This window comes from Falco peregrinus, chromosome Z (genome assembly GCF_023634155.1).
Source record: "Falco peregrinus isolate bFalPer1 chromosome Z, bFalPer1.pri, whole genome shotgun sequence".
Taxonomy (NCBI): domain Eukaryota; kingdom Metazoa; phylum Chordata; class Aves; order Falconiformes; family Falconidae; genus Falco; species Falco peregrinus.
In genome coordinates, this window is record NC_073739.1 from 40,478,811 (window position 1) to 40,504,709 (window position 25,899).

At 36.1% G+C, this 25,899-nt stretch overlaps 1 protein-coding gene across 8 annotated transcripts in view; it reads left to right on the forward strand.

Annotated features, from left to right (window-relative positions):
* The window catches only part of FANCC (FA complementation group C), a 91,238-nt gene that overhangs the window by 12,115 nt on the left and 53,224 nt on the right, over window positions 1-25,899 (forward strand). For 3 of the 8 annotated variants that reach the window (XM_027791360.2, XM_055791348.1, XM_055791350.1), the window contains exons 2-4: window positions 11,898-12,071; window positions 13,624-13,708; window positions 19,032-19,126. In XM_027791360.2, the coding sequence (XP_027647161.1) occupies window positions 11,907-12,071; window positions 13,624-13,708; window positions 19,032-19,126 (345 nt within the window). In that variant the 5' untranslated portion in view covers window positions 11,898-11,906. Of the gene's footprint in view, window positions 1-90; window positions 274-4,063; window positions 4,142-9,781; window positions 9,923-11,897; window positions 12,072-13,623; window positions 13,709-17,310; window positions 17,372-19,031; window positions 19,127-25,899 lie in introns of those variants that run through there. The other 5 variants (XM_055791351.1, XM_055791347.1, XM_027791359.2 and 2 more) reach the window with 4 other exon arrangements.

A 25,899-nucleotide genomic window follows, 5' to 3' on the forward strand; every position in this document is an offset into this window, starting at 1 on the left:
GCCTGATTTAACGCCTGTGAATAGCATGAAACTTGTCAATGGAATCCAGGGAGAAGTGTCTGTGGGAGTGTGTTAAAATAACGTACAACAAAAAGCTGTAAATGTTGATGTGGATGTCATGAAGTTATTTTTATTCTGAAGAATACATTTTTATTTTTCTGTCAGGTGTGCTTAATGCCATAAATACATCTTTATTCAGAAGATCTTATTCTGTGGCTATCTCTGGGTTTGAGTAGTCAGAGAGAGAGGGAGAGAAAAGTATGAGACTCTTGGGTAAGTTTTTTTTTAACGCCAAGGAGAAATGCATTCTTCCGTTTGCAAACTTGCTTGCAATGTATGTGGACTATGTGAATGCTTCCCACAGAATTTCAGTAACCTCAATTGATGTTAAAAGAAATATGTATCATTTCTACTACAGTTACTATGCTGTCACTAGAGCTCATGCAAAAGCAAGAATGTATACTAAAAACTGGAAAGAAAACACTTTCCCGTGATTGTTGTGTGGTCATTTTCTGTTTAGTGGAATATTACCATTCACCATTACGTAAACTATTGTGTCATGCTTGAGGAGCTTAGGTTGAATAATAGATTATCATTGAAGAAGTCCTTGAGAAGCAGTGTTGTCTAATGGGCTAAAACATATGAGATTTGTGTCTTTTATCTTTTTCTGTCATTTGCTTCCTCAGTAACTTTGGAAAGTGACTCTGGTTTTGCCTTTATTTCCTTACACTTAGGTAGAAATACTTTAACTCTAGAACTGAAGAATTTCAGTGAAAGGTATATGCTTCATACTATATTAAATATTACATGTTCTTAAAAAAGAACAGCTCTAGAGATTTTTGGAGAAAAGGAATGCACATAGTATAAGCAAGACAACTCTGTACACTGTATGAATAGATGTGGATATCAGTACCATAGGCAGTATTTTAACACATGTTCAAATACTTGCGATAAAGAGTTTGGACTGTGTGTTGTCTTTTATCTGTGTAAGTCAGGGGTAAAGCTTGAGTTTAGCAAAGTTGCATGGCTATTAAAGAAGCACAGTTGTTGGAAATATGAAGTCCTTTAGTGTTAACTTACAATGTAATTGCAGAAAGACAGGCTAGTCATTCTTCTCTATGTCTAAATAGATTGTGTCCTTGTCTGTCCTGTCTGCCCTTGTCCACCTGTGTGTCCATCCCCCCCTTTTTCTTAAATGGTGAAACAAAGCTGAATATTTTCAGACCATGCTACTCATTCGCAGAATCTTCTCCACAGCTTAGTTGGAGGAAGAGGATGTTCTGATAGGAACTTTTTTAGGCCTTCCCCCCTGACTCCTTGTAATTTTTGTGTGTACATGTAGAAGTGAATGCTGTTCCTTGATATATTAATACAAAGGAATACACTTTTCTTTTCCATTACAGGTCATACATAACGCCTCTGAAGAGAGGACCAGTGTTCTAACTTGCTGTGTACAATTTAAGCTATGTTCTACTTATGCTTGGAAACTAGGGAATTAGTGCATATTTGTTAATTGCAGACGTTAAAGTGAAATGTCGAAAAAGGAAAAAAAAAGTGCCAAGGGTTGATGTTTATACCCTGCCCACAGGTAGCTCAAAGTACTGTAATGCTGCAAAGAGAGGAATGCTGTTTTTTTCATGGTGAAACTTTGAATTAATCTCCAGTTTTAAGTTTAAATTCAGGGGAATTCCATTCAAACAGTATACAATTACAAGTTAATTGGAGAGGAGGTTCAGTGATGAGGGAAGCTTAGATGATTGGTTTTGTTTATGTTTAGGTCAGAATGGAATAGAATAGATTGTTTTGGTTGGAAGAGACCAACCATGATCATCTGGTCCAGCTGCCTGGCCACTTCAGGGCTGACCAAAAGTTGAACCATGGTAATAAGGACATTGTTGAAATGCCTCTTTTAAGGCACTGACAGGCATGGGGCATCGACCGCCTCCCAATGTTTGACCACCCTCTCAATAAAGAAATGTTCCCTAATGTCCAGTTGGAACCTCCCCTGGCACGGCTTTGAACCGTTCCCACACGTCCTGTCACTGGATCCCGGGGAGAAGAGCTCAGCACCTCCCTCTCCACGTCCCCTCCTCAGGAAGCTGTGGGGAGCAATGAGGTCACCCCTCAGCCCCCTTCTCTCCAAGCCAGACAAACCCAGAGTCCCCCGCCGCTCCTCACAGGACATGTCTTCCAGCCCTTCCACCGGCTCCGTTGCCCTCCTCTGGACACATTCCAGGACCTTAACACCCTTCTGAAACTGTGGGGCCCAGAACTGCACACTGTGCTCGAGGTGAGGCCGCACCAAGGCCAAGTACAGCGGGACAATCCCCGCTTCTGACCGGCTGGTCATGCTGTGTTTGATGCCCCCCAGGACGCGGTTTGCCCTCCTGCCGGCCAGGGCACGCTGCTGACCCACACTGAGCCTGTGTCAGCCAGCACCCCTAGTTTTTTTCTGAAGAAGTGTTCTGTAGAGAAGGGGTTGAAGAAAGCCTTCTAGGTATGTGAAGTTATAGTAGAAATGTCTAATAGTGGATTTAAGTGGGAGGAGATAGTGATAACCAGATGTAAATTTTAACTGGAAAAGTAAAATTTGCGTTTGGTACAAAATTGACACTGTCTTGGTAATTTTAATTCTTTCACATCTTTGCTTTGGCTTATATGAAGCTATATAAGAGGGTACTGAAAGCTTTATAGTCAAAGTTCATGTCACATAGCCCATGAGATGCTGATAGGATATAGGAGGAGGGGTACAAACAATAAATTACATCTAACAAGAATTTGCCATTATTGCTAAGAGGTCTAACTTTTCTGGTGTAGTGACTTGCTGAGCTCTTATGTGGATAAACTTTTCAGCATCTTGAACGCACTGTGTGAAATTTTATGCATTGAAAGCAACAAAATTTGCTGCTGATGTAAACAGAATCAGAATTTTGTTCCTTTTCCTGTAGCCAGCAAAAGATCTAATTTGTGTTGTGTTTAGACACTGATAACAGAGGCCCATGCACAATTGATGTGTGATGTTACTAGCCACAGTGTTAGCAATGATAGGATGTTTTGCAAAGTCCAGTAAAATATATTACTTTTATATTACTATGTATTCTACAGGAGCAGTTGTGCCTCTTGTAGTTCAGAGGCTGAATCAGACTTAATGCCTCTTTCCAGAGTTGCATTTATTCTTTGTTTGCATTGTTGTCTTAGCTGCATTTTTCTTCGTGTGGCCTTTATTGCAGCTGTTCTCAGGGAAGCCAGCTGAGAATGAACCGAGCTGAGTGAAAAGGCTCTGTCCAGCAAACTAAATCCAGGACTATTTTAACACCTTCATTAGAGCTATCCCAAAAAATCTTTATCCTTAAAGCACTAGGAAAGATTGCCACGTTACAGTGACCTGAGAGCTACCAAAATGATCTTGGGAGGTTTGCTATTTAGATTGTGCAAGAGAAAATATGTAAGTTTTTGACTTAATGAGGAAATATATTGAAAGGAGATGTGCTTCACCCCCCAATTTCTAGAAGATTATGTAGGTGTGTACTTTTTTGTACTTCTGTTCACAATGCCCAGTATGTGATTTCTAGCTTCAGCTGTATTTTGTTGTATGTTGCTGTTCCCTTTCTGTGGTAGGTCACTGTGTACTGGTGAGAGTTAGGCAATTCAGATATGAAAGAACAAGCAAGGAGTTTAAGGGTGAGCTGGAAGCCCCCTGTTTCAAATCTGGCTTTTGTTTTGGAAGGGTATGTTGATCTGCCAGAGATCAGTGTGTACTGGTCAAATCTGAGATTTGCTTTATTGCCTTGAAACAAGTTTCCATTTTGTACATTCCGTGCCTGGTGGTATGGACAGCTTTACATGGGCCTTGCTGTAGTTTGATCTGGCTAGTCCTAACATTGAAATTGTTTTAAATTAGGTCATTGTATGTTTTGGTACTTTGCTGAATTGCATAGAACCTTCTGCCAGAGATATAAAAGTACTTTACTTCATTGTCTGTTTTCTCTTCTTAAATTGAACCTTTTTTTTAAAAAAAAAGTACTTGTAGTGGACTCTTACAAACTTGGTGCATTTTTTGCAGGAGTGACTTCCAGTGGCAAATGATCAGTCTTTGTATTCAATTTGTGCTTGAAAACATAGTAATCCATTCCGTGGGCAGGTAATTACATCTTTTGTGTATAGAAGTGATAATTACCTTGTTGTCCTGTTAAGTTTAATTATGGAAAGGTAACAATATAACATCTGTAACAAATAACATCTGTAAAATTCAGTGATACCACTCCTAAATGTCTTTCACATCTTTTACTGTTCCCTTGGGCAAAAGATAAGAGTTATTATGCATGTGTTGAGCTATTATTTCTGCCTTTCCCATTAAAGAAGGTTTGATTCTTAACCTTTTGAAATGGGGTAAGTCAGAAGGAAGATCTGCTGCTGCCAGACAAGCCTACCATTAGAACCAGAAAGTTTTGAAATTAATTTTTGTGTGCAGTATTTTCCATTATCAGGGAAGGCTAATAAATAATAATTTTTTGGTCATGAAGCTTATAGCCTGATGAATGGGAAGGAGAAGGCTTTATTATGATTATACAGTCCTTTTGGGGGAGGAGAGGGAAATGTAATGTTTCAGTGTTCTAGAAAGCGAAATCTTGTATGAATCCCAGCAATGCATGCCTCCTCAGGGCACTGACTCTTCTCCAGTCCTGCAGGGCAACAAAATACAACTGGAAACACAATTTTGCTGTTTGCAGTCTTACTCAGATTAAATTTGTGCAAGAGATTTAATACATATTATGTATATGCTGTCCACCACTAAAGTAGCCCTTTTAGTGGCCACAGTCCCTTAGAGATGAAAATTGGGATCTTTTTCCAGTGAGACCTGATAATGTAATTCAGAAGACAGATCTGACAACTGTTAAAATATTAATTATTGAAGTAAATACAGGAAACAAATACAGAGGAACAACATAGAGGAGTTAATTACTTTCAGAGAATTGTTGTCTAAATGTTGAATGATAATGGTTGACACAAATTTACTTTACCAGGTTTTGCACAATACTTAGCCAGTGTTGGTTCCTTTTTTTTTTGTACAAAATTCTGTTCTTTCGTTTTATTTTCAGAGGAAGATACATTTGCATGCAGTCTGTTTTAACTTGGGCAGTCTGCATGTAGACAGGCAGTTTTCTGTTAATAGTTATTTGTTCTTGCTGTAAAATACACATGAATGTAGGCACAAAAAGGAATAGGCAAACTTGTTCAAAGTGAAAAGTTATCAAATGAAAAATCAGCACTAACCAACACTGCATGTAAGCACACTGTCCAGAATCAAGATAGAAGTTGTTCTGTAGGTCAGTCTGGACTGCTGGACTGCTAGTGAGTGTAGATTAGATTAAATACCAACCTATAAAACCAGCCTGGGAACCTAATTTCTCAACAAGCGACACTGAAAAATAAGATTACGAGAATAAATAATGGAAAATTTTTAATTTTCACATAGTCTTTACTACTCTTGGGCCTTTCTGAGATTTCTAAAAAGATAGTCACTTTTTTCCTAATAAACATTTTGTGAATTTGTTTTTGTGAGGCTTTAGTTTCTTTAAAGTAGGGAATAAGTCATGTTTGGACTTACTGCCTAATTAAGTAGTATTACTTTTTTGTTTTATTCTTGGCAAGTAAAAGGAGAGTTGTCAAGGTGAAAGTGAAAAATATATTTGTGGAAACAAGGTGAAAGAACCTAATAGGCATTTTATGTAGAGAAATAATAAATGAGATAATATCTGTTTTCTGGATAACTGCTACTTTTTTTCATTTGGCATAACCTTAAAATATCACCCATTAGATAGTAAATTTGTGACATGATTGTCATCATCTTTGAAATATGGAAACAGTAAGCTAATGGTTTTCTGCTCTATTAGTGTATTAGTGATAGTGTATCATAATAGAGTTAGCAGTTATTACCAAAGGAGTCAAAATCATGGTGTCTTTTGATTTTATTTAATTTGATTTTTCAATTGTTGACCACATACCAACAGAGGATTCAAGCCAGGCAAATCAAGCAGGCTTATTTCCTATAGCAGGTACCTGTAACTAACACTATTTCAGTATGCAGAATGGCACAGCCATGACAGGGTGAGGATGGTCTTTTTCCAGAAGTCTGAAATCCCAGCTCCACAATAAGGTGTTTTATCTCCCCCCTTATTGGAAGAATAACATCTTCACAGAAAGGGAACATGGTTCAACTTTTGGTCAGCCCTGAAGTGGCCAGGCAGCTGGACCAGATGATCATGGTTGGTCTCTTCCAACCAAAACAATCTATTCTATTCCATTCTGACCTAAACATAAACAAAACCAATCATCTAAGCTTCCCTCATCACTGAACCTCCTCTCCAATTAACTTGTAATTGTATACTGTTTGAATGGAATTCCCCTGAATTTAAACTTAAAACTGGAGATTAATTCAAAGTTTCACCATGAAAAAAACAGCATTCCTCTCTTTGCAGCATTACAGTACTACCTGTGGGCAGGGTATAAAAATCGATCCTTGGCACTTTTTTTTTTTCCTTTTTCGACATTTCACTTTAATGTCTGCAATAAATTAAATACAAAATTGATAATTCAAATTTAATTTGAATTCAATATATTGAATCCTTTCCTAATATCTAGTCTCCTAATTCTGGCTATTATCCCCTAATTTCTATTAGAGTAATAGACATGCACGAAAGGACTGTTCTGCTTTTGTAAGTGTCAACAACCCTAAACATAATTTGGAATGTATGTTTATGTGTTCTGTGTTCTGTTAGCTCAGTGGTGACCTTGTTCTGCTTGGGGTCTTTGGACCCTGATGTCATAGAAGTATTTTAATTGTTTTCTTGTTTTGTTTTTTCCTCACAAGCTGAGGTTGCTGATGGGCAAGATTGGAGGGAGGAGATGAAGTAATGAAAAGTGAAGTGTTTGTTTGGAGTGTGGAGCTACTTATCACTGGTTGAAGGAAAAGTATGCAAATGAGAACTTAAATGCAAGTTTTTGTCACATTTATTTGGAATGCTATGACTTAAGGCAATATTGTACCTTAATGGTATCTCAAAGAGCCTTCTACTAGAAATGCTTTTATTATTTAAAAATAACAGCCGAATTTACAAGGGTAGAGACAAAATAAGTGATAAAAGTTTAGCAGTAATTTTTGGCAACCTATTAAAGCCAGGTTTGGGGACACTGATAGCTGTGAAAGTTACTGATTTTTTTGTGATTGACAGAGATTCTTTCTGAGGAGCTGTAATGTTTTAGCAACTGCATTACTCCCTTTTTATTACAACTGAGTCCTGAGTTTCAGTGAAGAAGTTACTTTGCTTTCACTTGATTTTTATCTTTTTATGGCGTTACTTAAAAAGATTTTATTTCTACAGTTCTAGGGAAAAAATATCTTCATTATTTTGCTACCTTACATGCCAAACGCGTAACTATTTAATTTTCAAACTATAGATAAGGAGGTAATTGAAAACGGTGTTGGTATCTCTTCTGCCCTTGCAAGTAGTTGACTGTCACAGAGGAATAGTATTCAGGTATGTCTTAAAGTGGAAGACTGTGGCAGCGTGGTACCTGTATGTGTGTGTTCAGGAGGATGTAACTGTGTAACTGTTGTTAAGTGGAGTGCCCTGGTATACTGTAGGGCTTTGCCTCGAGATCTGGTAATGAAAGTTACTGACTGAACTGTTACAGTTCAGAAACTAATCCAGATAGCTCACTTGACAGAATAATCCATTCCTTGTTAGAAATGCTGCCTTCAGCTTCTGAAAGACAGAACAAGTACCCTTATGCCTGAGCTCCACAGGGTTCCCTGTGCTTGAAAGTGCAAGACTAGGAAGGTTTGACTGGGGATTCTGGGAGAGAGAACTAAAGACTTTCTTACCCTTCTTTCTAGAAGCAAAGGGTATTTTCAGGTGATTTACAGCAAAGCCAGCTTCTGAATGCTTCATATCGGGGTCATAGATAAGAAACAGTTTCTCGTTTTTGGCAGCTGAAATAAAAGGAGTCCCAACTAACCGAGGAGAGTGAGAATTAACCTGAAAGAGACTTTAGGAATATACTTGAAAGTATGACAGGTCAAATTATTGATTGAGTCTTTATCATCTGTAATTTCTGTAGGTCTTTTAGTGTGTTCTTACTGGGCTCTGAATGTTTAAATTACATCTAATTAGCTAATAGTTTTATATATCTCTTGTTAATGAACTGTATATCCTGTGACAGTTTTTGAGATTAACTCTGTGTGTCAGATTTGGTATGTTACGTTTCCTTTTTAATTGTGTTACTTATACATTAATTGATTTTACTGTATGCTTTCCAGTAGTGTTGAAGGCAAGAGTAAGCTTAATAAGCAATTAATAAAATTGCTCTTTTCAGGACTAGATGCTATAGGTAAAATAAACGATCAATAAAATAACTTATTTCATTGGAGACTTCTAAAAAGCAAACACTTTAAGTACAGCTTAACAATCATGCTATTGCAAATAGAACAGGTGCTTGGGGTAATTCTTTTTGCCTGTTTTCTCTTAGTGTGGCATGAACAGCGTTGTGATGCAGCAAAATATTAGTGTGTATTAAATTAAGCATGCCCTTGATCAAGGATTAATTGAAGCCCATACTGAATGCTAAACAAGGGGCAATGATGCAGCAATTCTTGGAAATCTCAGTTTCTGTAGATATTGCAATACATTTTATAAGAATGTGAATTGATTGTATCCCAAAACAGATAACAGCAATATTTTTAGCACTTAAGAATTTTTGTGATCATAATTTTTGAAAATCTATCCTAATGGTTTCTTTAAGAAATTCTGCTACTATGGAATTGGCAAGACTAGTTCTTGTATAAAGCTTTACAGAAGTGCTCAACCTTGCTTCCTTCCTCCCAAAAGTGTGCAAACGTTGTTATTCACAATAACAATAACAATATTTGTTATTGTCACTCTTAATGGTTTATTTCCTTTTTTTTTTTTTAGTGTATGTACTATAGTTGATTACAGATACACACTTTGGATTACCTGCTCTGTTAGTCATTTAGATCACTTGCTTCTTATTTCTGGTATTACACTATTTTAGGCAGTTTCACAAAGTTAATTTCACAGAAAAGTATATTTATTTGTCCCTTAATCCGCTTTAGAAATGGGGCAGAAAACTGACTCCTCTATTTTTGTGCATAAACGTGTCCATGAATGAGCATTAGACTGCAGCTAAAATTTTGGAACTCTGTTTTAGAAACAGAACTCTTATTTCTGTTTCATCAGAAAATGATGTGAAAGGAGCAAGTTCAGGATTGATCCTTCTGAAGATAGGCTTTGAACTCTAGAATGTGTAGTCAGGTTTTTTTGGTGCAAGTCCTTTGCTTATGTTTCCATACAACAAGACAAATGTGGAAAATATGCTGCATTTCAGGTGAAGATTTTGAATAGCACTGAGCACAGAACTGCTTTGTTTTCTTGGTGAAGGAGAGACGTTTATTTATGTGACTAGTGGAAGTCCATTGATGGAACAGTACTTTGCTCATATCCAAGATAGTCAGGACTAGGTATCTTAATGGAATTAACTATCAGAAACTGTAAAAATGTACACTTGCAGTTAGCAACATATAGATATACTTTTAATATTTCCTTTCTTTTATGCTTTGTGTTCATGTTCTCCTTTTTGACCTTTTTTGTTGTTGTTGTTGTAGTTAAAATTCAGAATGTACATCTTCGTCTTTGACAGTTTTCTCTATAAGGCAGTGGATCTGGACCAGCTAAGGAACTGCTGAGGTGTCTCTCTGGACCAGCAATCCAGTTTATTTAGCTGTCATTAAGAAGGGAGATAAAACACCTTATTGTGGAGCTGGGATTTCAGACTTCTGGAAAAAGACCATCCTCACCCTGTCATGGCTGTGCCATTCTGCATACTGAAATAGTGTTAGTTACAGGTACCTGCTATAGGAAATAAGCCTGCTTGATTTGCCTGGCTTGAATCCTCTGTTAGTATGTGGTCAACTTATGTGATTGGCACCAAAATGCTGGAGTCTTTGTGGTTCTTCTTTTTTTCTTTCTTTCTTTCTTTTCTTTCTTTACCTTTTTAACCTTTTTTTTATCTAAAGTTTTAGGAGCCATTTTGTTATGGGATTATTTTTCAGGAGGATTAATCTTACCTAGGAAGATCAAACAGGCTCATTAATTTACGCAAATGTGTAAATTCAATTTCTGGCTTTGATTTGTTCTTAAAGTGTCTATTATGGCCTTGTGATGATATGAGGGTTTGAGAGCTAATTGCTGCTGGGTATTTGACCTATGCTTCAGCAAGCTATGGCGATGAAGTCTCATAAGCTGTTTTTGATGCTTGTAGAAGATCAGTAAGATCTTGGCACTGCACAGGTTGTTAAGAGTTCTGCTAACAGCAGCAGTTGCAGGTAGAAGCAGGACTCTAATAAAGTACACAAAAGCAGTGGCTTTGCTTACATTACTTTGAACATGTTTAGGGTAAATACACATTGAACTCTGGCGGGCCAACAGCTTTACTTTTTTTTTTTTTTATGGACAGGATCCAAACTCAAATAATAGTTATGATTCACTATGGGATATTTATTTATCTATTACTCATAGAAATTAAACAAGTTCAGGTTTTTATCTGGCTCGGATTAGCATGCTGTACAAGTGATGTGATTGTAAGGGTTAGCTGTATGAAGCAAGCTTGATTTGCAGGGCTGCTGCTGAGGTTCAGGTTTATTTTTTTCTGTCTGTACCTTAAAAAGATAAATATTCACTGATTTCTGTGGTATCTATGAGTGTTTGAATTTGTCTCCAAGTGGGCAACAGTTCATTTCTGAAAACTACCACCACGTTTGTGTTAATTGACAGTTGTCTTTACAGTCTTGACAGAAAGAACAATGATTGAATGGCTGCAAGACCTTGTTTGCTCTTTCAGCCTATGAGGTGTTTCTTTCAGAGAGCTTTAAAGATTCTTGTAATGCCTGCTGTGCTATTCTCTGTCCTTCTGCCAATGAAAAATATAATAGCAAAGCAGAAAAAAATGTGGTTTTTTTGGGGGGGAGGTGTCTTTTACTGGGGCAATTTGGTTAAATTTTAACATTCTAGCTAGCTTGGCAATAATACTAATCTCTCAAAGATGCAGTTTTTACTTCAAAGTTTGCCACTGGGTATAGATTATATATGGTACAGATTTTATTCAGAACTGAGTTATATGTAAAGCTGCATGTCCATATTTTTCCCTTCTCCTTTGTATATTAATACAAAGAAAACCAGAGCTGAAACTAAATTTATTAGTTTCCTTTAAGGAGAATACTCTTTTTGCATGTAAAACTAATGATCAATTACAAATGTAGAAATTACAATGAGCAAAGCCCCCCAACTCCTTTTGTTTTGATTGAGCCTTAGTTTAAGGCTTTCATTTGTCTTGAAATGAGCATTTGCAGCTTCTCATCACACAAAGCATTCTAAATGAATGCACACTGATGTTATTCTAATATTCTTTGAGTGAAATAGTGGTGATGACAAATTCTGATAATAAAAGCCTGAGACACAGCTGGGTGGTACATTCTAAGTTAATTTACTGATTACAGTGCCCCCTTTGCTACTTTGTCACAATGGGGTTGTTTTACCCTCTTAGTACTACAAAGAAAATTGGCACCTTTATGAGTTGTAAACACAGATACCCCCCCCTTCACATGTGAACACACAGAAAGTTAGCAGAAATCCTTCTTCACATTTTCCTTGTTGATTTGAAGCCAGTATTTATTATATTATTATTTATTATTATGTTTATATTATATTATATTGTATTGTATTGTATTATATTATATTGTATTATATTATATCATATCATATTATATTATATTTTTATTATTATATATTCTGCCTGATGTGGAGTTGCAATTTTTTTTTCAGGATTGTGAAATGGCCCAGGACACTACAGTGCCCAAACTGAACTTTGAATATTGGTTGGATAAAGCTATAAAATGGGGTCAAGCCACCACACTGGAATCCCAGAAGGATGTGTGCTTTCACTTGCCCCAGCTCCAGGAGTTTCTGCATCAGGTTTATGAAACTTTAAAACACATGGTAAGTGACTTTAAAAGGAAGGGTGATATGTGCTAAAGAGACCCTCAGAAACAATCTGCACCGTGTTTTGACCAAATCAGAAGCCAACAGTAGTAAAGAGTTTTGTGTTATTGACCTAATGTATTGCTGGATCAGAGAGGCAAATTGGGGAAACAGTTACAGGTAATGCAAACAGGAGCGTGCTTCCTGTTCCCCTGATTTATTGTGAAAGGAGCTTTTTCTTCTTGATTGGCTGTTGTCACGTGAGATTTCCCAGCCAATGTTCCAGCCTCTTTAAAAAACTCTTTAAAATAAACAAGAATTTGATTCTGGTTGTCAGGTCATAAATTGGATTATTTAAAGGCCTTAACATGCAAAACTGTAACTGATCCTTTAAATCTTAGGGAGTCTGTTGACACGTTAACCCCAGTGTTGTGGCACATGTAGTGAATTCTAGCAGCGCGGTCAGATTGTTGGCATATGCTGCTGGCTGTTCTGTTTAGTAATTTAATTTTGTCTGCACTCACTAGAGTGCTTTTTTAAAAGTAAATTTAGTTGTTTGTATGTTTAATTGTTTATATGTTTTTCTGAGCATGGCTTTTTTAGTATATGGCATGACTTCTTATGGAAGTACTTTTAAAATATTACTCTTACCTGAAGACTACAGTATAGTTATTTTTTTCTGAACTGAATTTAAATAAAAGATTTTTGTGAAGTGGTGTTTCTTCCCATGTTTATATACGTCTTTTTCTTGAGAGGGAGGGAAAAAGTAACTATTTTTAATGTTGCTATCTCAAGTAATCTGAGGCTTGGCCTGCAATGGACCTTGTGAATATGGCCCCAGAAAGTCTAGGGCTAGCCCCAAATGTGAGACAAATGTAAGGAATTTATTGCAGCAGCAGGAGATGGTTATCGTTCCTGCTACTTGCATGTTATCTCAGCACAGCACCATTTAAAAAATTTCATTTATTAGATAATAAAGCTACAAAAATGGAAGAATAAGACTGGTTATGCATGATTGTATATAAACTACATTGTCTACTACTTTTATAGTGAAGCTGCTTTCTATTTGGTTAAAAGTTAGATTGAAGTTTGTTGCTGGGTAGTCATTACATCAGTTAATTTAAAGAAAGCAAGCAAAAGTAACGAAAGTGTACTTAGTTTTAAGCCATAGTAGGCATTCTTTTCTTCAGAAAGTCTGTGAGACAGTATTTTAAAGCAAAGATGATGTGCAAAAATATACTTTACTTGTGCTTTTCTTGTCATGAAACCTTGGTCACTAATACTGTTTTCTGATTACTGGATGTGAGGCAAATGAACAAATTTTCTACTGTAATTAAATATTAGGTGAGGAAATTAATTTCTTAAGGTTTAACTTATTTGAATTATGACTTTATAGCCAATTTCAGGAAGTGCTGCTTTTGTTACATAGCTACAGATATTTGCTTCCACAGCATTTCACAGCAAAACTATTGGGATTGTAATTTGCAGCAATCTGGATCATTAACAAACCAACCTACTTTTGATATGCAGTATATTTATTATATTTTTGTTTGGGTTTATATTTTAACAGGATTCAGTTTTAGCAATCCAGCAGTTCCCTTTAATTGGCCAGCTTCTAGGAAGGCTTTGTTGGAATCCTTTTGTTGTCGGATATGGTAAGAACATGTAATGATATTTCCACAGCAATTCCATAAACTTTGCTCTATAGGAATTAGGAAAATACGACTTGTTATATACTTTGATTTTTTTCCTTAAAAACACAGCATTCTTTTTTTTTACTTAAGCAAAATTTTGAGATTAAAAGGTTAGCCAAGTTATTTAAAATATGTGGCACTGAGAAATCTTAAATTTACTGTTGGAGCTAATTAATTTCATGGATTAGTTACAGAGTCTTGATTTGGGAGCAGTAGGTTTTAAAGCCATTGAGGGTTTGTGTGCATCATGATTTCCATTTTTCTTATTTTCTTATTGTAGGTTCTCAAAATGTACAAAATTCAGATTACTTTCAACAGAAGTTTCTTCCAGTTTTAAAATATTCTATTACATATGCTAATATAGGGGAATTAATTATTCTGATACTTGGTTTGGTTTTTTGTTAGTGTAAAGCTCTACTAAATTGTGATTGTATTTTTTTTTACTGAGTTTATTCTGAATGTGTATTTTCTCTGTCTTGCAAACTAGTGGAAATGCGCATAGGCTCAAAAGCAAAACAGTAAAGTGGTGACATAGGAAAAATGCATGAAAAACCAAAAGCCACTTACTGGTAGTATGTATGTGTGTAGGTGAAACTAAAGAAGGGAAAAGAAGTTGGGGACAAGAAGTGTGATGGGAGGGAGGAGACACTGCTTGTGCAACACTACCAGCACTTCCAGTACATTTTTCAGGAACTGAGATATGGGTGTGTTGAGATATGACATAAAATTTACTTATAAGCAGAAAACTAATTCTGAGCTTCTCTGTAAGCCCCTTAAAGTAATCTTTTGCCAGTCTTCTGCTACTACTACAACTACAAAAAAAAAAAAAAAAAGAAAATTGTATTTTATCTCTTCTGCTTCCTTTTGGGTGGGTATAGGAAAGGACAATTTTTGTGTTCACCTGAAATGGCTTATTAAGTCAAGCTCATCATTAGGCTAAGGTGATGATATGTCTTCTGTTTTGGCTTTATCTTCTAGTGAGCTCCAAGCACAGGCAGAAAGAACTTGTCTGCAAAACACATGGTAGATGTGTGTTATGTCAACACTTCCCCTCTGAAAGGAAAATTTGGGAAGGAACCATAGATTTGATAGATTACTTTTGCAGAGCAACAAATGTGTACTTTTGTGGCACTTTTGGGGAAAAAACTTCTCATACAGACTTATTTTTACAATGAAGAAGTTCCCATTTTACTCAGTCCCAATTTTTGAGAATGTTTGTAACTATTGATGTTTACAATTACACACATGTTTTTCTTCTAAGTTTTTGTTTGGAATATACAAGTCTTTAGACCATCAGTTTTTCTGAGCCGACAATATATTGTGGTATAGAAAGTAGCTTCATCTATATTTTTCATCAAACTTGAAAGCCATCTGTTTCTGCTTCTTCACTTGCTCAAAATGGAATCCTTCACTTTAATGCTTAAATGTGAGTCAAGGAGATTTTCTGACATCAGTAGACCTGAGGATGTCTGCTTATACATTCCTACCACTTTGGTTTTTTAAAGCCACCTGAGCACCCATTGGACTGCTGGCATTTTAGATTCAGTGGATTTTCATTTTGTTTGGCACTAGTTCTGAAGACTGTGTTATTCTTTAAGACAGTCCTGGCTATAGGAGATGCTGAGTCTCAGGTGGGTTTCATGTAATTTCTCATTTGGATAAATAGGGCATTCAGGTATGTGTCAGAGTTGAGGCCACCCTCACAGTAGAAGGAACTAATTCTGTTCAGTTCAGTCTTTCATACTAATAAATGGAGGAGGAAAAACATTATACTTCTGCGTCATGTCCAAACCACAATACCTATCACCTTAGATGAATGTCTGTTGGTGCTGGAAGCTGACATATCTGACCACTCAGTGCAGGAAGTGTGGTCTCCAAGGGAAAATAATCTCCTCATAAACACTCATGAGCAGGAGATGACCAAGTTAGCCCTATTTAGAATGCTAATATGAAGTAAGCACAACCAAAGAAAATCTCACGGCTGTACTTGTGGTCCTGAACCACAAGGGATACATGAAGAATTCAGTCTTGGTAAGGAATTCCGATGTTTTTTTCTGTGGGCTGAGGGATTATCTTCTCAGTAGGACCCTCCTGGTTTGAGTTTTTAGGCCAAATGTCCTGAATCGCAAACTAATACTATAAATGATGGGGATTTTCTTTGTGGCTCTGTATGTCAGTATATGTGTGTGAGTGTGCATGCTTATGTATGCATTCATTTCCACGGGAAGTTCAGTTTTAGCTAATCAACATTTTCTGATACATTTCAATAAAATTTTACAAGAAGCTCTAAAAAGAGTATTTCTGGCTGTAAGATTAGAGTTTTCTTATTAGTTTCTTGCATCTGGCCCTGTTCATGACAGGGTATTTATAAACTGACTGTATCATAGGATGGTTGAGACCACACCATGTTATGGGAAAAAACATTGCCTTTTTTTTTCTTTTTCATTTGCTTTCTTTATCTAATTTTTAATGTGAGACTGGCAGGGAAGAAATGCAATCTGATTCCTCACAAAGGTTTGGGCTTTTGTTTGTTTGGTGGTTTTTCTTTTTGTTTTATTTTTTACAAAACAAATTCCAAGCTGTCTTAAATTTCTTACAGAAGATTTTAATTCCTTTAGTTGGAGTTACAACATTAACCTGCTTAGGAAGTCCAGTAGATGGTTGGTGACCTTTTTTGGGATATACTTTCCAGCTTTTGAGTTGCTAGTTTTGTTCCTCTGGTTGTATTAATTGGGTATGTATTTGCACAGTGATCATTCTTTCATGCCATAATAAGATCACATACCTTCATCCATATCCTGATAATGGTTTTCAGTGCATACCATGATGGTATGTTTTCCATGCTTATCACAGTTACTGGAAAAATGAGAGGAAAAAACCCACCAGTGTTTTCTGCAACTCTTTGTGGTCTTTTGATGTGATTATTTTTTGCAGCTGCCATAATTATTTTAACATCTCTCTCCCTCCCCCGCCTCTATTCCTAATCTTCCCATCTTTCATCCCCAGTTCCAAAACAGCTGTGAAAAGAAAACAGCGGACCTGAGAGTAGCCCTCTGAGTGTCATTGGGTACTTCAGCAAGAGGACTGTATGTCCGTTTTCCTACTTTTCACAGATCTGTGAGAGGATACTTCAGCTTTGGTTGTAGCCAAAAAGTTATTTTGACTGGGAAGATTGTGATGCTATACAAATCCCTTATTTTTCTGTGAACTGTTAGCATAGCTATGACACCAATGTAAGTTGGTTTCACTTAGGCTGAGGTTTGAATATATCTAGCTAAATCTGTGTAGACTCATTTTGCTGGTGAAGTGCACCAGTATATCATTTATCTGAGCTTTGTTTTCATCATTTTTGCTTTCATCATACTGATTTATATCTCTGACGGGCAACAATATATGCAATTTATAGTATGCAGCAAGTTGTCACGTGTAGCAAAAAAGCCTTCTCATCTAGAAGTCTAATTAAGCAGATATATGCATTTTTTTTCACCTCTTTCCTTTGTTTTTTTAGGTCAAAAGAAAACCTTAACTTAAATAAAATGACTTAATGGCATACTGTATATATATATGCTATAAATAGGATGAGTCAAAAGAAGGAACATTTAAACTACCTATGTGTTGTTCAGGGTAGGTTATACTCGATTCCACTCCCCTGCCCCACCTTATCTTTCTGTATAGTTTGACTTTAAGAAATATATAATTCATATAATTGAAAACTATCTCAAAGGCCAAACTTCAGAAACAGGCAATATTTTAGTACTAGCAATTAACAATGTTTAAATTTGGTTTCCGAGAAGCAAATGGCTATCTTTTTGTCATTTAAACAAGTAAAACAGTATTTGTTTATTTTGCCTCCCATATAATTTCATATCAGAATTTAGGTGAAATGTTTTTTGAAGGAGACAGTTGCCTTTTAGTGTTGACATCTGAATGCTAGTTGGGTATAGTTGCAGTCAAAGTAGAAGGATACTTTGCATTTCTGCTAAGCAGTATGCGACATGTCTCCTTTAATGCCAATCTTAAACAGCTGAGGAGATTATTTGCCTTGTAAAAATCATATTAAAAAAATTTCCCCAAACACACAATGGCAGAATACCCCAAATTGTAGTCAGTGGAATGTGTATGTTTGAGAAACCATTTCTGTGCAGAGATGTTAGTCAGTGGGAGGCCAGTAATGGCCTACAGGCTTGTTACATATTTATTGAGGAATACTGGTTTGAATCAATATTAACTTCTTTGATCACCTGGTGAAAATACAGGCAACACTTAATGGAGCTTTTATATTTTTCTTCAGGCTTTGCCAGCAAAGCAGTTCTGAGTAATACTGTCTATTACATCTTGGATAACAAAAGACACAGAAAACAAAAGAAATCTCTTGCTGAGCTTGATAATCAAATTGTCTCCTAATACAATTTGTAAAATATGTCTCCTAATAAAATTTCTAAAATACAGTCATGCAGTTTTGTTCTCTCATTGTAGAAGCTCTTTGCATCTGCCAAGGAACATTTTTTTTTTAAAAAAGCTCCAATTGAAAACAAAGTTGTGGGAAATAATAATGAATTAAGTGACTCTTAACTACTTAGTCCAAATAGCTTCTGTGATTACTGTCTGTGCATTTGAACACTGACAGTATTGCTCAGTGTAGTAGGTTTTTAGAGAAGGCAAGTAATTTCTAACAGTGAGTTAGAATTAAGTAAAACCTGATCTGATCCTGAACAGAAAATCACAATAGGACTCTTTTTCCATCAGCATTTAGCTATTCTGCTGTCTGCAGAAATGTCATTTTCCTGAAGCATGGAGAATCTTAATATATTCTTGCAGAAAATGTCACGTTTTACGTTCTTGTTACGAATGAGTGCATACTTCACAAGCTTAACTTTTTCACAAGTGACCATACTTCAATGCTGATTATTGTTTAGTATTGTTTATCATTAATGATATTATTCAGATACTGGGTCAAAAGTTCCTTGATGATAGCTTCAAGTATTATTTGTGTAAATGAATCTCTAGGTCATGCATGTTTCTTAAGACCATCTAAATGTTGCATAGACTTTGAACTCTTTGATACCTTTTAAACTGCTGTTGATGGAAATGATTACACAAGAACTACATATGAATAACATTAAATGTGTGGTGTGAATCTGATAGAATAGAAGCATTATGAGTTGAGACTGGTATTCAGGGCTTTAGTTTTGTGGACAGATAGGGATTTCTGTGTGTAATTCTGTGTTTTGAGTTTGGGTTTTTTTTTCTTTAAATGTATCCTTACTTACTTTTTTTCCTGCAGATGAAAGCCAGAAGATTCTGATGTGGTGCTTATGTTGTCTATACAGCAGTGAACCACAGAACCCTGTGGAACTGAAGGCCAACAGCTGGATACGGGTAAGTGAATGAATCCTTCCCAGCACTGCTTTGAATTAAATTGATTATTTGAAAGCGCTACATATATAACATAGAGACACTGTCATGTAAGAAACTGCTCCAAACAACTTGCATACATATTGTGTTGATGTATATATCACTCTAATTGTGACACAGTGCTAGTCTGTCATTTTAAATATTAAAAAGTTGTGTCATTTTACAGGGAGTAGTTTTAGTGGCCTTTAACCTTTAGATTCACTGTGAATAGTGAGCGATGACCACAAATCAGAAGGGAAACAAGTGTTATTAAAAAACCAAACCACCCTTCAATTAGGATTAAATAAATAACCTGGAGAAACACCACAGTTCATTTTGAGAACAGCTTATATTTGCTCTTAGTTTTTTTTTATTATTTTGTTTAATCTCCTGCCTATGAAGAATTTAATTGTATCCAAACTTTCTTCAAAGGCAGTTAGAGAGGGGAGGGGCAGTGCTTGTGTGTGGATTTATATTTAGTGACTTAAGGAATAATGAATCCTTAACTTTAATCCTGAATGTAGGGGTTTGCATGGTACATCTGTTCATATTTTATGTAATTCCACACTGAACTAGCAAAGCACATCATCATGTAAATAACTTTCAGCACATTGGTGCTTAATCCTTGACATTACTGAATAGCAATTTGATGGTGCAGTGTTGCTGATTTTATGTCCTTGCATTTTCTGTGGGTCCATATAAAAATATCCTTAAAAAATTTAATGAAATTGTTAATGTTTTTTTTATATATATATATATCTCATAGTCCTCACAACTAGTGAGAATGTAGCAGCCTGATCATTATTTATGTACATTCTGCTAAAGCTGACATGATTTCTAGGCTTCTCTAAGCAGTTAATTTCTTACTTACTAGTCAACTGTACATCTCAGTTTATCTAGGTATGCATGTAACACTAGGACATACAAATTATTATAAATTAGGTAATGGTAGTGCAGATGTTTATGCTGGTAAATAACTGTATTTAACTGTGTAGTATTGTTGATCTAGGTGCAGTAATCTCAGCAGTAAGTTCTCACAAACTTTCAGATGCCCTTGGGTGCCTGTATGTACCTATTTGGTGGGTTGTACCACACGCCGTGACAATCTCAACAACTTAATACTAACTAAAATTACCCATATTTTCTTCTTGTCTTTAACCTTTTCAAGAGGCTTTTCCTGAGGTTAGCATACTTGGAATTCACACTGTGGCAATGCTTGCATACCAAAGCAAAGTGATGCAAAAAAAAAAAAATCCTGCTTTTCTAATAGTCTGCCTGGTTGGATATATTCTTCGTGATAACATAGGAGATGCACAATACCATGCACTTAGTTATCAAACAGAACAAAATTTGTCATTTTATATGTTATTAGCAGCAGCATACACATTAATGATGTTAAGTAATGAGGGAGAGTTGTACCCAGACAATCTAAGATAGCTTCTGTTTCTAGGAGGGAGAAATCTAATCTAGATGTGTTGCCTTATCTGATTGATGTAACTGAACTGATGGTGTTGCTGATACAGGAAAAAGTATCAAGTAAACAAGAACAAAAAGCTGGGGGTAGGTGAAGGTGGGACTACTGCTTTTGGCACCATGGCAGCACTGCCACCTGAAACTGTCTTAGATTGGGACTAACATGTAAGGCATTTGATTCAAGCCTCTCTGTAGTCTGCAAGGAATTTTTCTACCCACTCTGTGTGTTTGAACCAACCTTAATGGTCATTGTGACTTGATGGGTCAGGAGTTAATCTAAAAGTGATAAGGAAAAGGGCATGGAGGAGTTCAAAGCACAAACATGTTATACTAGCTATTTTAATTATTCAGCACTTCCCTAGTTTGCCTAAAGTGGGTGTAGCATAATATGACCTGGAATGTAATACGTTCATATTTTGATTGGAAAGAAAGAAAGAGCTCTTGGAAAACTTCTAATTAAAAAAAAAAAAGATAGGTAAGGGAAGCTGTAAGATGCACAGCAGAAGAATACAAAAGTGGAGATTGAAAGAAAGGGTATTACTCAATTGTTTTCTGTAGTTGTTAGAATTTCTTCTTGTTTCTTACTGTCCAGTGTGCATCATAACAAAGCTTTTTGAAGAAAGTGCTTTGATCTCCTTTTCCTAATCATCATTGTAATTCTAGTCACCAGAGATTGTGATACCGTGCTTGTTTGTACAGAAGAACATAAGGTAAATTTTGCTACTCTTGAAGGGTTTCTTTCGCCATGTGTGATAATGATTTATATTTTTTTTTAAATAAATATACAGTAAGTCTGTTAAACTACGTAGTGCATACTTAACATTGTTTTCTCCTGAACTGCTTTCTTTTCCATATTATATCTGTTTCAAAAGATTGTCACAGAAAGAGATCAAGATACATTTTCTATGAGAGCCATAGTTTGAGATGTGCATCGGCTGTTTTCATATTGACTGGATGACCAAGCTCTGTAGTGATTGATCTGACCTTAGCCTTGTTTGTAATATGGTGGAAGCTCTCTACACCAGGGATATTCATTCTCTGGTGGAGAAGTTGCCAGGTACACTATGGTACAATATGGAAATATGTCTAAAAGTCTAAAATACAAGGTTGAAACAAATTCTTGGGGGTGGGGGGGAAGGTAGTTCTGTGGCTACATAAGGTAAGGGGAGTTGAAATCCAGGAATTAATTCTAAATAAAGCTCTGAAATTTCAATGCTACTTAAAAGGTCTTTAGCATTACAGAAAACTTGCCTGTACTTGGAATGAAATGATAGATTATCTAGGGCATTTAACCTCTCCCTAGAGGGTACAGATGGAAAACCATCCATGACCACACACAACGGGGTTTTGTGTCAGGTCCATGCACACTGACACAGAAGCCATTGATGAAAGGGGGTTTACATATAGAAACTGCGGTTCAGCTTCTGTGGAAGTGACCTTCACAGTAGCCTTGTCCTTTGCCTGTGCAGCTGAGAGTTAATTTTATCTCCTCAGCTTAATACTTCGGCATACACTGAGGAAGAATACTCAGTTTTTAAAGAGCTGAAGTAGTTCAGTGTGTAAGCCAGCATGCATCAAAGAACTTGGGACTTCTGGGTGTACATTTAGTTGACAACAGAACAAAGAAAATGTAAAAAAGAAAACCAACCAACCAACCAAACCCCCTGCCCAAACAATGAAAAAATGAGGAGTGTGTAATGGACATAGACAACTTTACCTGCATTCTGTTAACTGTTTAGCAAGAACAACAACAGCAAAAAAACTTTCAAAGATTTCTTCCTAGTTTTCTGGGGTTTACATGGGACTTACATGAAAAACTTTTCTGCCAAAATGCAAAGTTATATCTAATTGGAAAATGGTATTACTCAGTCAAGTTAGTGGTGAATATTCTTCTTTCCTTTGTTTTTATAGCTGTTTACATTGGCTACTAAATTACACCCTGTTTTTTGTCATGGCAAGTCCAAGTTCCTAAAGAGTGCTTTGTGGCTTTTCAGTGCATCTTTGACTAAGGTCATTGGTAGGAAGACTGATCTCAGGTCTTTTGTTTTCAGCTACTAAGCTGCATTTTCAAAGTAGCAAAAAAATGTATTTGATGCTTGCTTACTTTTAAACTTTCCTGCCATTGTCATAGAAAAGCTGTGTTGTTTTTAATGACAAGAAGGATAGCTACCCAGTTGAAGCGCATTATTAGTAGGTTTCAGAAACCGAGATTGTGCAGGTCTGTAAGTCCTCTGAAAGAATACAATGTGCAAATAAATGACTTGGATTTTAATTAAAACATGCAATGTGTAGACTAGTGTTTTTAGGATCAGATGTTGTTTGAAGTAAAGTGGTAGTATTTTTTATTATTATTCTGAATTTTAGGATGAGAATCTAAGTTCCATAGGACTTCTATACAGCCAGGTGCAGTGTAGGAAGCCAAGACACGTGCTGCCACAGATTTCTCACTGGTGAAATCAATCATGACCTGGTGGAACCAGTCTCTAAGAAAGAAAAAGATCTGGTTTCTCCAGCTGGCCTTCTCTGAGCAGAGAGTTTTGGAGCTGTGCAGTACTTGTGGTTCTAACATGGGCGCCTGTCTGGTGGGGCTGGAAGAGCTCCCTTTCACTGTGGATTACATCACATTGCAGCAACTAGAGAGCTTTTCGGAAGTAGATTTCCATTTTATTAACTTGGTCACACCTCCTCCTCTGCTTTCAGTTTATAAACTGTGTTTATGGATTGTTTATGGCTTTGGAATTTGTTTCAAGTACTGCTTTTGTTGGATTGTTTTGGAAGGCCAATACAGACTTGTGAGAGTGTTACAGCCCATGGCCCTTCAAATTGAGTTAAACAGGAGCAGTTACTATCCCTCTTTTTTTTTCTTTTTTTTTTTTTTTTTTGTTAAAATAAGTGACATTTTTTTCAGTGCTTTACTTTCCCTCAAAGGAATACAAGGGAACAAGACAGTATATACATAGTAGCTTAAACATAGGGGTGGAAGGCCAGTCATCCTTGCCCCGCGTTTTAAGAGATGGTTTTTGGGCTTGGCCAAATTTTTCTTTCTGGAAATATGTAGTACTTTTGGGTATGTGTATCCTGTGCAAGGCCACATTATATTAATGGCTGCAAAAGTAATAGGTGTTCTTTGCAAGAGTAATTTTTAATGGCACTGGAATAATTTTTGTTATATTTTTAAAAAATACCTAATGAAATGTGTGTGGTTTATCTTTCTTAAGATTTCATACATGTTTTCTCTTACCAGTGTTATTCTGGGTAATTTTTTAATTTAGGATGATATGATGCCAAATCAATGTAAAAATTTTGATTCCAAAAGTTTTAATTTTATTGCATCAGTGAGTTTCTAATTCTTCAACAGAACTGTGTAAAAATAATGCTCCTATGAAAATACTAAAACTGATTTTTGAAAAAGCCTCTAAAACTCTGACTCATCTATTAATCATTTCTGAATGTTGCTGAGGTATTTCTGCTGTAAGATCAAGGTTTTGAATTATGGTCTGTAGTCCTTGCCTCCCTCTCTTTGAGTTTTAACTTCTCAGTTTTCTGATCAGATAAGCAATGTTGGTGGAAAGCTGATGGACACCACTTATTTCCAAATGTATGCAATGGAAAGCAGAGACCATATTATTCTTTCCTTTGGACAGTGTCAGCACTCAATAAAGTTCACCACTTGAGACTACCTGCTTGAAAATGCAAATGCAGTCTTTTCAAGTAAAGGGTATCCATTTTGACCAATATAGTGTTTGCAGTAAAACTGTAACATTTTTTTGCTGGAGTGTTTCTGCTTTTTAGGCAAATAGGAGGTATACCAGATCTTCAATGTCATCTTGTTATTTTTTGAATAGCAAACATGGAAATGTGTTTGAAAACCATTAGTTTATTAGTATTTATTTGTATTGTTATTATTGATTTTATTATTTATTATATTATGGTATATGTTTAGTATAACCCCTGCTTGTACAGCAAGCAGTGCTTGAAAGTTTTTGGTTAAGAGGGTTTTGTGGGTTTTAGTTTGTTTTGTTTTGTTTTGTTTTTTCTTTGGTTTGGTTTTGGCTTTTTAGATTTGAGTTATAAATCTGAAAATAAAATGTCAAGGCTTTCTGTATGGGATCTTTCTCTTCAGCACTGTTACACTTGCTTGCTGTGGAGGACACATGAAAGTTTCTGAATGGAAGTCTTGTTTTCCAGGAGAATGGAAGGCATATACCTGTCCACCACATGGCAACATTTTGATGCACGTTGAAGCCACATTTGTTTAGACTAAATTTGATTGAGTTCTGTCCATTGTATTGAATTGTATTGAAGTGTTTTGCCGTGGATTGCCGCTCCTCAAATAGGCCAGATCAAGAAATTTACTGCCAATTAAGCGCAGGAAGTTTGAGATTTTTAGTGATAGTCTCTGGATGACCTGGGTTTTTTTATGATCATCTTGACTTTTAACTAAACTACAATTTTAACTGAGCTGGTTCAGTTAATGAAGCACTGACCTTTCACTCCTACTTCTGAATCTGTGCCAGAATTTTCAGCAAAATGGGTTTTTAAGACCTTTGCTTTCCATGTAGCAATGTATCTAAGACTGGGTCTCTCAGTGATGGTTCACAATGTTTTGATTTACTTCTTGGAAGAGATGCACATGCATTGAAATGCTTAGTTACCTCTCACTATAAATTTGCACTTGTATGTGGTTTCCCTTTCCTCTTTAGATGCAAAGTGCATCTTCACTCCTATCTTGGATCATCCAGCTGTCTGATCAGGTGTTACCATATTTGTCATTCTTAATAGTCAAATTCATTGACATATATTTTGGCTAGGCAACAGTATTCAGGAGTAGAAGAAGAACAACACTCTTATAAAAACGGCAGTTCAGGAAAATGAAGTTTATTTAAATTTTAGGATTTATGTGGACTTCTGTTTTGTCTGTCATGGAAGAGCTGCTCATTGATTTACTGCGACTTTGCAACATTACTTCTCAGGAAGTCTTACAGAAATTGAAATAGATGTATTACAAGAAAGAAGTTAGAAAGTAGGCATTGATGCAAAATATATGGGAAAGGTGTGGAGAATAGCTGAGAAAAAAATGGAAGGAAATTATATTGAGAAAAGGTCAGAGAGTGTACAACGTGTGTGTGTGTGTTTTCATGTATTTTGGCTTCTATTTGGAATGAGTTACTGAGGCATTTTCAATATTTCTGTCACAACAAGAATAGTGAGGCATCACAGTAAATCATGAAGCAACTGAGAGAGACTAGATTATCTTCGAGAAATACAGGGATTCTCAAGTATCC